This window comes from Hypomesus transpacificus, chromosome 22 (assembly GCF_021917145.1).
Source record: "Hypomesus transpacificus isolate Combined female chromosome 22, fHypTra1, whole genome shotgun sequence".
Taxonomy (NCBI): domain Eukaryota; kingdom Metazoa; phylum Chordata; class Actinopteri; order Osmeriformes; family Osmeridae; genus Hypomesus; species Hypomesus transpacificus.
The window spans coordinates 2,005,715-2,017,540 of NC_061081.1; the positions used below are offsets into that span (position 1 = coordinate 2,005,715).

At 48.1% G+C, this 11,826-nt stretch overlaps 3 protein-coding genes and 2 non-coding genes across 5 annotated transcripts; 2 read left to right on the forward strand and 3 right to left on the reverse strand.

Moving 5' to 3' along the window:
* Positions 1 to 732: 732 nt before the first annotated feature.
* On the forward strand, positions 733 to 5,248 carry rnf224 (ring finger protein 224). The gene is made up of 4 exons (XM_047044787.1): positions 733 to 993; positions 3,601 to 3,793; positions 4,290 to 4,749; positions 4,940 to 5,248. Exons 3-4 carry the CDS (start codon positions 4,291 to 4,293, stop codon positions 5,246 to 5,248), a joined length of 768 nt encoding a protein of 255 aa, XP_046900743.1. The 5' UTR covers positions 733 to 993; positions 3,601 to 3,793; position 4,290.
* A 420-nt stretch (positions 5,249 to 5,668) lies between these two features.
* Positions 5,669 to 10,037, reverse strand: prpf4 (PRP4 pre-mRNA processing factor 4 homolog (yeast)). The gene is made up of 14 exons (XM_047044771.1): positions 9,930 to 10,037; positions 9,440 to 9,645; positions 9,127 to 9,313; positions 8,948 to 9,035; positions 8,734 to 8,813; positions 8,514 to 8,607; positions 8,290 to 8,384; positions 8,104 to 8,162; positions 7,776 to 7,899; positions 7,157 to 7,246; positions 6,930 to 7,052; positions 6,695 to 6,802; positions 6,444 to 6,562; positions 5,669 to 6,007 (listed from the first exon to the last, which is right to left on the reverse strand). The coding sequence occupies exons 2-14, from the start codon at positions 9,597 to 9,599 to the stop codon at positions 5,814 to 5,816; spliced, it is 1,521 nt and encodes a 506-aa protein (XP_046900727.1). The 5' UTR covers positions 9,600 to 9,645; positions 9,930 to 10,037; the 3' UTR covers positions 5,669 to 5,813.
* LOC124484855 lies at positions 6,181 to 6,316 on the reverse strand. The gene has a single exon (XR_006958017.1). It is a non-coding gene; the product is annotated as a small nucleolar RNA SNORA47 (small nucleolar RNA).
* Positions 7,560 to 7,695, reverse strand: LOC124484856. Its single transcript, XR_006958018.1, has one exon. It is a non-coding gene; the product is annotated as a small nucleolar RNA SNORA47 (small nucleolar RNA).
* A 285-nt stretch (positions 10,038 to 10,322) lies between the features above and the next one.
* On the forward strand, positions 10,323 to 11,786 carry cdc26 (cell division cycle 26 homolog). Its single transcript, XM_047044810.1, has 3 exons — positions 10,323 to 10,444; positions 10,851 to 11,015; positions 11,266 to 11,786. The coding sequence occupies exons 2-3, from the start codon at positions 10,935 to 10,937 to the stop codon at positions 11,446 to 11,448; spliced, it is 264 nt and encodes an 87-aa protein (XP_046900766.1). The 5' UTR covers positions 10,323 to 10,444; positions 10,851 to 10,934; the 3' UTR covers positions 11,449 to 11,786.
* Positions 11,787 to 11,826: the final 40 nt, after the last annotated feature.

Genomic DNA, 11,826 nt, shown 5'->3' on the forward strand with positions numbered 1-11,826 from the left:
ATGAGTGAGTGACTTCTGAGAAGCCTGTTTAACAGTAACCAGTCGGAGAGCATAACTGTGACGCTGGTGTCATGGACCATGAATGTCGCTCCAAAACATTCCTGTGGAGGTTGTGATTTGGCGCTGTGATGAGAGGGAAGAGGACCAGACTGAGGGGTGGAGGACTCTGTCACCTACCTGCTCAGCCGGATCTGGGCCCGTGACGACGGGACCCGCCTGTGTTTGACACCAGGCTTACCCAGTTTCCACGGCGATGCTGACTTGTAGAGCAGGCTATACTTGTCCTGAGGCACCCTGCCTGCGACACATCGCACGTCTGCTGTGTGTGTGTGTGTTCCTATGTTCTCGAGTGTATGTGTTGTTGTATCATCTACATTTGGTTCGTAAAGCTCAAGCGGTTCTTAAGTAACCGTGGGTATCCATGGAAACACAAAGGGTGCACATTAGTGGCCTTCTCAGAGGACAAAAAGGTTAAGCGCTCGTCAACAAGACAAAAGCTCTGATTGTGTGTGTGTGTTTCCCAGAGCTAGGGAGAGAGAGTGAGACGAGAGAGAGAGAGAGAGAGAGAGAGAGAGAGAGAGAGAGAGAGAGAGAGAGAGAGAGAGAGAGAGAGAGAGAGAGAGAGAGAGAGAGAGAGAGAGAGAGAGAGAGAGAGAGAGAGAGAGAGAGAGAGAGAGAGACGAGTCGGTAATATAAGGGATCTAGACAGAAAATAGTGGTTAGAGTGGGTGTGTTTCCTCCCACTAATGGTTGACAGAGTCAACACAGCTAAATATAACCGCAACACAAGAGCAAGCGTCCAGCCCAGTCTGCAGCAGTAGTCCTGCTCTCCACGAACATCAACACAAACAGAGAAGACACGAAACAAACACCAAATAATGAGCCCCGGTAGCCCCCGCTGCCACCTTCACCTGTCTGCCATCCATTCATCATCTGAGTCACTCAACCAAAACAGCAGACTGGCCAAGGTGTGTGTAGTGTGTGCGTGGCTGGGTGAGTGTGTGTCTTTGTTTATGTATCTGTGGCCTGTGCCTGTATGTGTGTGTTTTATGTACTCGTGTGTGTGTCTATTAGAGGGACACACTGTCAAATGTTGTGGCAGGATTTGAGCAGACGTCAGGGGTGGCATTTGAATAGTGACACGAGTGTGTCCCCAGCAGAGGTGGCTGCCAGCATCGCCGTCCTCGTCACTGGGGCCCAGCCCGTCCTCGTCACTGGGGCCCAGCCCGGCTGAGTGGTCACACAGCATTCCTACACTCACAGCCTCTCCTCTTTCTTTCTCACTGTGAAAGAACAACAGCAACTAGCACACCTGAGAATGTGTGTGTGTGTGTGTGTGTGTGTGTGTGCGTGTGCAAGTCAAGTTTGTTTCGGTATGGAGAGAAAAGAGACATAAGGAGGGAAGATGAGGGGGAGGTTTGTTTAAATTAGCTTGGCAGACAAAGGATTTTAAGTGTGTGTGTGTGTATGTGTGTGTGTCTGTAAGGAAGGAAGAATAAGGGAGCATCATTAAAAAGGAATTAAATAATAGCATGCGTTTGTCATAGCTTAACTATGAGCAAGCAATTGACACCATTGCCCTTGTAGAAGTGGTAGTATTATGTATCAGCAGTAGGCTGAGTATACTTCGACCATGTGGGTAAAATCTTTATGTACTATGTATACACCTCCATTTCCCCCTAACTACACTACTGTTTCCTCTCTCCAGCATTAAAGAAGGTACCACTTACTTTCTCCATTTGCCCTTTTTGTCAACAAACAGGGTTCTCTGTTGCCACCTGCTGGCTGCAGTAACACAGTACACTCTCTCATCATTTGAGGAGTTTTTTCAAAGGTATGCTCAAGTTCAAGTCTTTTATTTGTTACTGTCAGGTACACAGAACAACTCAAGGATAGACTGGGCACTGAAATTCTTAAGACAAGACAACGCAAGCACCTTGCATAACATAACATATAAGTACACGGAACATAATTTACATCTATGCTGAGCTTAAATAAGTGAAACTTCCTAAATATACAGATAGCAATAAATAATCGACCATGCTAACCCTAATACTAAAACTTCTTAAATTACAGATAACAATAAATAGTACACTATACTAACCCTAAATGCACATAAAACCTATTTCAACCCTATAACCTATTCTAACCTAAGTGGAGTACAGTACAATAGTGCAAATTTGCAGATCAGTGACTATGTCAATGACCATACAGGAGCCTGGTGACGAGGTACAGTGAGGTACAGTAGTGCAATGTTACTGATAGAGCAACCAGTAGCTGAAAGTGACAGTGTATAAGATCAAAGAAAAGAGATGACTTCAACCTTAATCAACCTTTAACCTGAGCCTTCTCCTCACCTTCACGGAGACCCTCCTTCCTCACCTTCCTCACCTTCTTCCATGTTCTCACCCTGCTTCCTCCTACCCTCACCCTAACTTCCACCTTTTCCCTCACCCCCACAGGTTTCAACCTAACTTCTTTAGGTTTAACCTCATGCTAACCCTGGGTCGAACCCTGACCCTGAGCCTACACAAGTCTTTCAGGACCCTGTCTTTCCAGCACACTTCCTCAACAGTCCACCAACATCACTTGCCTATCACCACCAAATGTACAAGAATGTACTAGGATGTACTGGGGTCATTCAGAAGCTCGTGGACTTTCCAACAACACCCAGTACTGACAGATAAGACCAAGACCCCCCCCCCACACACACACACACACACAGAGACACACAGACACACACACCTCCTGAGCCTGGAAGAGTCGGAGCTGGGTGGAGGGTGTAGGGTTACTGCTGGTGTATTGTAGCCTACGTAAGGTGATCTGATGTCCGCTCCGTGTCCAGAGGAACGTGAGCCAGGCTCCCCTTTCACCCGCTCAGACGGGAGAGTTTGTGTGCGTGTGCGTGTCGGGGGGGTGGGCACCGACACATAGTGGAGGGGGAGGAGGTGAGGTGGGGGGGACACACAGGGTCATAGGACTTGTCCACAAGTGAAAGCGTGTGAATGTGAGAGAGAAACGATGAGAGAGAGAGACAGAGAGAGATAGAGACAGAGAGAGAGATAGCATGTGGTTTGTGTGGCTCTGTCTGGGAGAGAGCGAGAGAGAAAGAGATTTAAAGTGATAGAGAGTGGTTGTTAAACATGTATTGCAGGTGAATGAAACTCGCTAGTACCCCCCCCCCCCTTCCTGCCGCTCCCCAGGATAATCACCCGTACCTCCCTCTAAACAGCGTCTCTGTTGTCTCTGGCCTCTTAAATATATAACATGCTCCACTGACAGGCCTATGAGCTGCAAGGGTTCACAGAGACAAGCAGCCTGAAATATTAAACACACTGGGGACCGGGGCAGGCTAGAGGGAAGACACGGCATTATTTGTCCTGAGACACTGGAAGTTGAACAGCAGGTTCAACAAAAACCGCAGGCCAGTGAAGTCTGGTCATCACCCAGGAAGTTGTGGAGGAATAGACTGGGACTTTGAAGGGTTCCCTTTTTCTTTGGAGAACGTAAAGGAGCTTGGTCTCGCTCTCACTCTCTCTCTCTGACTTCGTGTTTGCCTCATCTGTATCTCTCGTTCTGGATTATTTGTGCACTGAACAGAGGAGGAGTCCTGCAGCTCCTGTCAGAGCAGTTGTTCCCAATACCACCCGGCTGAGGAGTGAGGCAGGACCCATTTAAGGACTCAGAGATGGACCACACTGTGAAGACAAAGACTTTGGCTCAACCCCAAAGAACATCAAGACATATCCAGGGAACTGCCGGACACCTGTAGCTTTGGAGGACTAACACGAAGGTACAAGCTGTTCTAAGTCTTTTTCTTCTGTCTTTTCTGGGGGTAAAGTCAGGGTCGGCTCCAAGGGGGCATTGACGGGCAATAACCCCCCGACATAAAAGGAGATATATTTAAGTTTTTCTATTTCCATTGTATTTTTTCTTGATTATTCAATCCCATTAACCATTATTGTTCAAGTCGCTTGTGTCCGTGTAGACCGAATTTCTACCATCACACACAGTAGACACCGAGCTGATATGTTCTAATGGTCGTCTCATCTTTTCACTTACATCGTCCTCGGCAGGAAATAGATATCTCTGTCTAGATATCTCTGTCTCTGCTTACCTAATCAACCAACCCGCTTTTGTTACCCATGACACTCATAACGACACCACGTCATTTGTGGTCATATGCGTACATTCACCTACTTCCAAACCATTTCTGTCCTGAAGCCACTTGCCTGGTGCGATGGAATACATGAGTAAAGTGAATCGGTGAATGTTTTCACTCTGTAAAGGATGGAAGAGGAAGAGGAGGCCACGGTCCCAGAGGCTCCAGAGGAAGCAGAGTCCCCATACCTGTACCTTGACCCTCCCTCGGACCCTCTCGAACCCACATATGCTGCCTTGTACCTCAGCTCAGAACCCCCGCACCCTTCCCCAGACGTACCCTCCCTTCCAGACGCCCAATTGCCCGCAGAGGACTCTGATCCCGAGTCCCCGCGCCCTCCACCAGAGCCAGCCCCAGAGGCCCCGCCCCTGGCCACAGGGCTTCCGTGTCCTGCGACGTTCCCCGCCTCGCCAGCAGCGGGCGCTGCGGAGGAGGCAGGCCAGCCGTCCAGAGACAGCCGTAAACTGGACTGCATCATCTGCTACTGCGGCTTCAACCTGAGTGAGAGGCTGCCTCGCAGGCTGTACTGTGGACACACCTTCTGCCAGGCCTGTCTGCGCAGGCTGGACACCATCCTCAACGAACAGGTGGGTCTGCCTGACGGGCGCCGGCCGACGGAGAGGAGGAGGGTGGCTCGTTGGTGTTAGGAGAAAATATTAACATGAATTGCTCATCAGCAGTTCAAGGAGCACACAGCACTGTTTTGGCTCCGTTCCCGTCAAAGGTCTGTTTGATTCGTATGCTCAACCGTGCCTGCTTTCTCCCACTCCCCAGCAGATGTGGATCCCCTGCCCACAGTGCAGGCAGAACACCCCCCTGCCACGTGGGGGAGCTACAGCTCTGGACCTGGATCTGGCAGCCTTCCTGGGGGTGAAGGCCGAGATGGACGGCCACCAGAGGAGCAGCCCCAGGCAGGGAGTAGAGACAGGCGTCTCTCAGCTGGAGCACAAGCTCTCCTTCGGGAAGCAGTCGATCATGGAGCAGCCCCCTGGGTCCACCTGGGCCCACGGAGGACTAGCCGAGCCCCGATTTCACAGGAGCCCCTGCTGCCAGCGCTGTCTCTTCTGCTGCTGGTGGTGCTGCTAGCCTGCTGCTGGTGGTGCTATTAGCCTGCTGCTAGTGGTGCTGCTAGCCTGCTGCTGGTGGTGTTAGCCTGGTGGTGCTGCTAGCCTGCTGTCTGTTAGCTGGGAGCTCTAAAGCCTCCTGTGTCTGTAACTTGACTGACACCTTCCAGAGTGCACAGCCATGGGGAGTATTGACATACCAGCTCCAGTAGAAGCTCAGTACTGGTCAATAAGGACACTGGAACTTATTGATATATGCTTATGGTGACATGGTATGCGACTGTAGTAGGACACATCGGGAAGAGACACTGAAAAGGGATCATAAACTAAAGCTACATGATTGAATTGATGTGTGAATTGTTTTGTCAACATGCAGATTAGTACCTATAAGGCAGGTAAGAGCTTGTCTATCAACGACAATGAAAAAACACAGATGACACGATTGAAATCCGCTTTTTTATTTAAAAAACAAAACAATTAAACCAACATGGAAATAAAAAATAAAAATAAACACTGTTAACCAGTCTTTCGACTGGGTATCCTTTCTTTCTCCATCTCCACTTCTCTTTCTTCTCCTCCTCCTGTGCTCACTCTGACATCCAGAGTTTGAAGGTGCGGTCATAGGAGCAGGTGGCTATGAGTTGTCCGTCAGGTGACATGTCCACGCCCATCACCTTGCCCTCATGCCCTGCTAGCGTCTTCAGTGGCGACCAGCCAGGGTGGGTCCACACTTTGGCTGTGTTGTCATAGGCTCCCGACACCAGGAAGTGACCGTCGGTCGCTGGATAACAGGGACGGCATGAGAGGGAAGACAGGGTGAGTATGGATAAGAGAGAGAACACAACCTGGTTCTTTCCAGAACCATCGTTCTTGAGAACCTTGCCACATCCTGACAATAAACAGCTCTTCAGTTTGTAAATAAAAAAGCCCACAATATGAAACTGACAATAAGTGTTTCTGTGGACAGACCCAACAGTAGCTCTAAAACGGTCGCATAGAGATAGTTGTTGCATCTGCCTCAGTTACTTTAGGAGGTTATAACCAGTTATAACAGCACATTTTGAAGCTGTTAAACCTTCTCAGTCCTCCTACTGCCCCAATGCACCACATCCCCAACAAGCAACCAAGAACCCAGAGAGAGAAACACTGGGAGGAGAGAGAAAGAGAGGGATCATCTCAAACTAGATCGAGAAGCTAGCAGAGGAGAGAGGACTCACGCTGGAAGCAGACCGAGGACACCAGGTTCTGGTGGGCAGGGATGGTGTAGATGCACCTCCTCCTCCGCAGGTCCCACACTTTGACCGTGTTGTCTCCACTGCCCGTCGCCACATTGAACCTGAAAACAAGAGAAGAAACAGCCTCAGCCATCACACGTGTACCCGGGTCGCTGCGCCTCCAAACGAAACCTGATCATTGAGCGTCAACGAGCGCCCGTGTGACATTTCCAGCGTATTCCGTCATGGCGTACCCGTTGGGGGAGAAGTTAATGCTGTAGATCTCTTTGAGGTGACCCTCCAGGAACATGACACAGCGACCTGTCCTCAAGTCCCAGATCCTCCCAAAAGAATCCAGACCCCTAAGAGAAAGAAGAAGCCAGAAAAGCGAGATGAGGGAGTGTATTCGACTGCAAACTGAGCCGTGCGTATGCGACCAGTCCCCAACGCGGCGCACGGCCAGGGGAGGCGGGCGCGGCCCGGTCTTACCCCGTCCCGGCCAGGGAGCCGTCGGGGTGGAAGTGCAGGTCGTGGACTCCTTTGCTGTGGCCCTCCTGGTGCAAGATCTCCTCCTGAGCCTCCAGGTCCCACAGACGCCACGAGTCGTCATAGCTTCAGGGAGGAGAGGACAGAAGAAGGGGGGGGCATTAGGACTTCGGCGTGGTTCTTTGGGAGGATCATAAGGGTGCAGCGGGTGGCGTCTGCGTTTCGCCCACCAGGTGGTCCCGAGGAAGCGTCCGGAAGGATGCCAGGTTACTCTCGCCACCCGCGCCGAGTGGCCCTCGATGTCAGCCACAGGCTCGTCGCTGCCCGGGAGTGGAGAAAAGAGGTTACTATGGTTACGGGGGACACAAAACAAGCCATCTGCTCGCCTCTATCCCAAGTACACAACACTCATTTCTCACACACACACTTTCTCTCACCTAGGCCTGAGTGATAAGGGAGAGAATGAGAACTTCCATACATAGTAAGACAGAGAAAGATATAGAATGATTAAGTGGATAATAGTGGAAGGGTCCAGGCTGGTATTGAGAACTTGCCACGTCCTGAGCTCAGACGTTCAGAATCAAAACAGCTCTCCAGTTTGTCAATAAAAAGCCAACATGAAGTCAATAACTGTTTCTGTGGACAGACCCAACAGTAGCTCTAAAACGGTCGCATAGAGATAGTTGTTGCATCCGCCTCAATTTCTTTAGGAGGTTATAACCAGTTATAACAGCACATTTTGAAGCTGTTGAACCTTCTCAGTCCTCCTACGGCCCCAATGCACCATATCCCCAACAAGCAACCAAGAACCCGGAGAGAGAACCTCAAAGTGGAGAGAGGGAGTGGTACCTGTCCAGGCTCCACAGCTTGACAGAGCCGTCGACAGCACAAGACACCATGTTGACGTCAGAGTCCTCCAGGGACAGGGTGGCCTGGGGGTGGAAGCTGATGGCCCCAACGTTAGTGCTGTGGCCTGGGAGAGACGGCGCCACCACACACAGGAACACAACAGGAGGAGTTGAAACAGACGCTACCATCACAACCGACAATCTCAGATCTCAAAAAGGTAATCTAATCAATACGAACGCGAATATCTCCTAACTCACTCGCCAGCCAGGGAAAGGGCGTCGGGGGAGGTATATGGAAGGTTGGAACTGTTCTGTAACTTGGTTCTTACCTCTGAGTGTTCTCACCAAGGTGCAGTCTGGGATGGACCACAGCTTACACAGGCCACTCCTGAGGAAGGACACGGGAGAGACAGGCTTGGGGTCAGGACACAACAGGGAGATGTTTATTGAAGTCAACGTATGTCAAGTTCTCGGATCAGTATTCCGTATGCACAAGCGGTTCCATTACGGCTCACCAGGATGCCGTCACCAGCATCTTAGAGTTGGGGCTGAACTGGCAGAAAGATATAGGTCTGTCATCACCAATCTGGCTGCAGAAATTATTCAGGTTCTGAGCAGAGAGAAGGATGAGAGGGAGACAATCAGAAACAGAGGAAAACAGGATTAGATTGAAGAGGAGAAATCCTCTTCATGTTCTCTCAACCTGACTTGAATACATGGTGTTGGATGGAGAACCTACTCTCAGGTTCTTGTGCAGTTCCTGTTGCTTGACTGTTCGTGTGGATTCAGGGATCTCCTTGTGAGCTCGGGCAGCCTCTAACCTCTTCATAGCCCTGTACACACAAACCTGAGTAATCCACAAAGCTGCTGGTTTTCAACAATCAACAGAACCAGCAATCGTGTCAGCAGCACTGCAGCCACCAATTGGACAATCCAACAGTCAATCGCAATGTAGCTACCTAGGCAGAGAGTATTTGGCCAACCAGAGCCTGGCTTCCTTCAGAGTGTTCGGCCCCTCGTGGTACCACGTTTCCTGACGCTGAGAATAAAAAACAAAATGGTGAGTCGGTGGTCAACCTTATTGATAATACCTGTATGCATACGGATGAAAACAGGAGGCCCCAAGACTGCAACAATAATATCAACAGTTGGATAGAGGAGACTGGACCCTACCTCTTCTTGAGAGCGTTTGGATTTGTCATCGTCTTTCTTTGATTTCTTCAGTGCATCTGGCCCGACTACTGAAAGAATATTCCTCAACCTGAAGATGAGACAGAGAGGAGTGGGTCATCAAGCAGCTGATATATGCTGACGTTAGGGTCTAAGACTGAGGAGAAGTCCGTGACATTTACCTCTCTCTCCTCTCTGCCGGTCCTTCTCCAAAGATTATGATGGGCTCACCGAGAGCCCGCAGACAGGCTTTGACCTCGGCATCGTCCGTTGACACGGTGATCTGTCTGGCTCTCCTCCTGCGTTCAAACTCTGCTAGCACCTCCGACTGTCGCTCACTGACACGCTCCTCCAAGTCCATAGACTCACCTGTGAAAGATACAAGAAGGTGAAAGACACAATAAATAAAAGTCAGACATCACAACTGCATTAGAATGTTAAAACATGAAAAATGAATCAGGTAGACTATGAACACTATTAGAATGTTACGCTTACCGCTTGAGATATTGATGTTGCCAGCTGCGATGCCAGCCTTGACGCCATCTTTCAGTTTCCCCGTGGTTTCCCTGCTTAACCGCTCTCTCTCCTTCTCCTCGAGACTGCCATAGAAGATCCGCGACTTCTTTACCAATGGGCCTTCGTCTTCGTCCGACATCCTGATCCCGTGCACCTGGCTATCTTCGTTCCCAACCAATCTTGACCTGACGTGGAATTACAAATTCAGAATATCTTAAACCCGCCAACAAGTACTAGCTGGTCGGAAAATGGAAATATGGGTATGCTTATAGCTAGCTACTAGCTAGTTAGGCTAACTTGAGAGCACGTTGGCAATATCGTCTACAACATACAGCTAAAACCTCAAGTCAAGTTGTGCAAAAAGTTGCAACGCATACATAAACACAGTCTTTATCCTATATTTTTCGTTAAGGACGGGATTCCGTAAGAAAAAACAAATGTGTATGGCTAATATTAGTACATAACCTACCCGCGTTGGCTTTGCGTCGAAACGAGATGAAGCCAGTCCAGTAAGGTCTCTCATTTCCGGTTGATTTCATGCGTTTATTTCAAAATAAAGGCTACGTGACAAAACCGAATTTGTACGTGAAAAATAAACTTTGTTTTGCAAAGAAGATGATAAATACACAAGATACAGTTGCATTTGCAAGATTATCCGGCTTTTCTTGTGTTCCACAGAACGATAAAAAAACACGTGCATTTTTGGAGCACAATGGACACAATTGTCCTATGCGGCACAAACAATCAGATAATTATGCTCAAAATGAAAAATAATGTTTTTAATGTAAAAAATAATAATTATATATTTATGTATATATATGTTTTGTTTTTTTCCCAAACATTTTTACAGCGACTTCCAGTGGCATGGAGTGAAACAGCTTTTTCTCAAATGAAACTACTTTTCCCAGTAGCTCTTGGTGTATAACCTCTGACCTGTCGTAGACCGGAGAAGTGTGTTCAATTTTTCTTGATAAACAACGTCTAGTAAGTTATTTAAGTCACTTGTATATTTAGTTTTACAAGTTATCTTGTGTAATGTTTAGCTAGTTTATGAATAACTTGGGTACATACATGTCATTATATTTCCAATGTTTCTTTATTGACTATGTATTGTTGTTCAAGTTAACTAGCTAGCCTGAAGGCTAGCCTAACTAGCTAACCGAGGCGCTTAGCTAAGCGACGTTTACTAACCAGTGTGATTAGCCTACCATTTAGCTAGTTAGCTGACGTGTGTGTTAGTGTAGATGTCAAACATGATTAAACACTGTGTTCGTTTATTGTTAATTAAGGATCATGTCAAGACCGTAAGACCGTTAACTGACTACTCTACATGACTCACACTTGCCTCTGTTTTCCTGCCCTGACTTATACATTGCATTGGTCGACTTAGCGGATACTAGGTAGCCTAGTAGGTGGGAGGAGAAAAACTGATGCAGTAGATTCCTGGCCGATAGTCATATAGAGAAGATAGAAGATGCTTCGCAGGAAGCCCACTCGCCTGGAGCTGAAGCTGGATGACACGGAGGAGTTTGAGAGTGTAAAGAAAGAGCTGGAGGTAGCCGAAGTAGTTGGCAAGCTACACGTCCTTACTTATGTTATTGAACCAATGTCTGGGTGCATAGATGTATTCTGTACCGCCACATCTATCAACTCAATGATAAATTACACACTCACGCCTGACTATTTTTGTACATATGCCGTAATAGATGACATGCAAAATGACATATATTGGAGTCTAATGCTACACGTGTCCAAATGAGTACATGTCTCATGTTTTCTATGTGCTGATTTTATCTGTCTCCCAGAGCCGAAAAAAACAAAAAGACGAAGTAGATGTTGTCGGTGTTGCTACGTCCAGCGAGATGGCAGGAGCAACGGGCGGAGGGGACATAAAGTCAAGGGAGCAGATGATTCATGAACGCATCGGCTATAAACCCCACCCAAAACCCAACACCTTGCCGTCTCTGTTTGGTAACCTGCAGTTTTAGAATCCATCCATTCAGGGATCTAAAGGGATAAAACCAGGAGAAAAAAACTAATGTTTGCCAGAATTGGTGTGAGTGACACATCATGGCATGGATACTCCTGGAGAGTTCTGTTCTGACACTCTAGTCCCTTATTGAATTAGGGTCTTGTTTTAACGCCAGATAACTCATTTGTGAATCATCAGCAATGCGAGGATTAGGCTACCTTTCTGTGGCCAGAACACACACACACCATGTGAACAAGTTGTCTGTGTGAAATGCTTTGCTGTGTGGTGAAATTATTTTCGTACTGAATGGTATTTTGTACAATACACTTTTGTTTGATGGATAAGAGAAAACAATTTTGTCTGGATCCTTCCTCAGAAATAAGATCTGTTAGGA

Excerpts from the sequence above, each read along its gene's own strand:
- prpf4 (XM_047044771.1), bottom strand. The coding sequence starts at position 9,599 with ATGTCGGACGAAGACGAAGGCCCATTGGTAAAGAAGTCGCGGATCTTC. Across the intron at positions 7,247-7,775 it reads AAGCTGTGGAGCCTGGACAG|CGACGAGCCTGTGGCTGACA; the intron begins GTACCACTCCCT and ends ACTCCCGGGCAG. Across the intron at positions 7,053-7,156 it reads CGCTTCCTCGGGACCACCTG|CTATGACGACTCGTGGCGTC; the intron begins GTGGGCGAAACG and ends TCCTCCCTGAAG.
- rnf224 (XM_047044787.1), top strand. The coding sequence starts at position 4,291 with ATGGAAGAGGAAGAGGAGGCCACGGTCCCAGAGGCTCCAGAGGAAGCA. Across the intron at positions 4,750-4,939 it reads ACACCATCCTCAACGAACAG|ATGTGGATCCCCTGCCCACA; the intron begins GTGGGTCTGCCT and ends ACTCCCCAGCAG.
- cdc26 (XM_047044810.1), top strand. The coding sequence starts at position 10,935 with ATGCTTCGCAGGAAGCCCACTCGCCTGGAGCTGAAGCTGGATGACACG. Across the intron at positions 11,016-11,265 it reads GTGTAAAGAAAGAGCTGGAG|AGCCGAAAAAAACAAAAAGA; the intron begins GTAGCCGAAGTA and ends TCTGTCTCCCAG.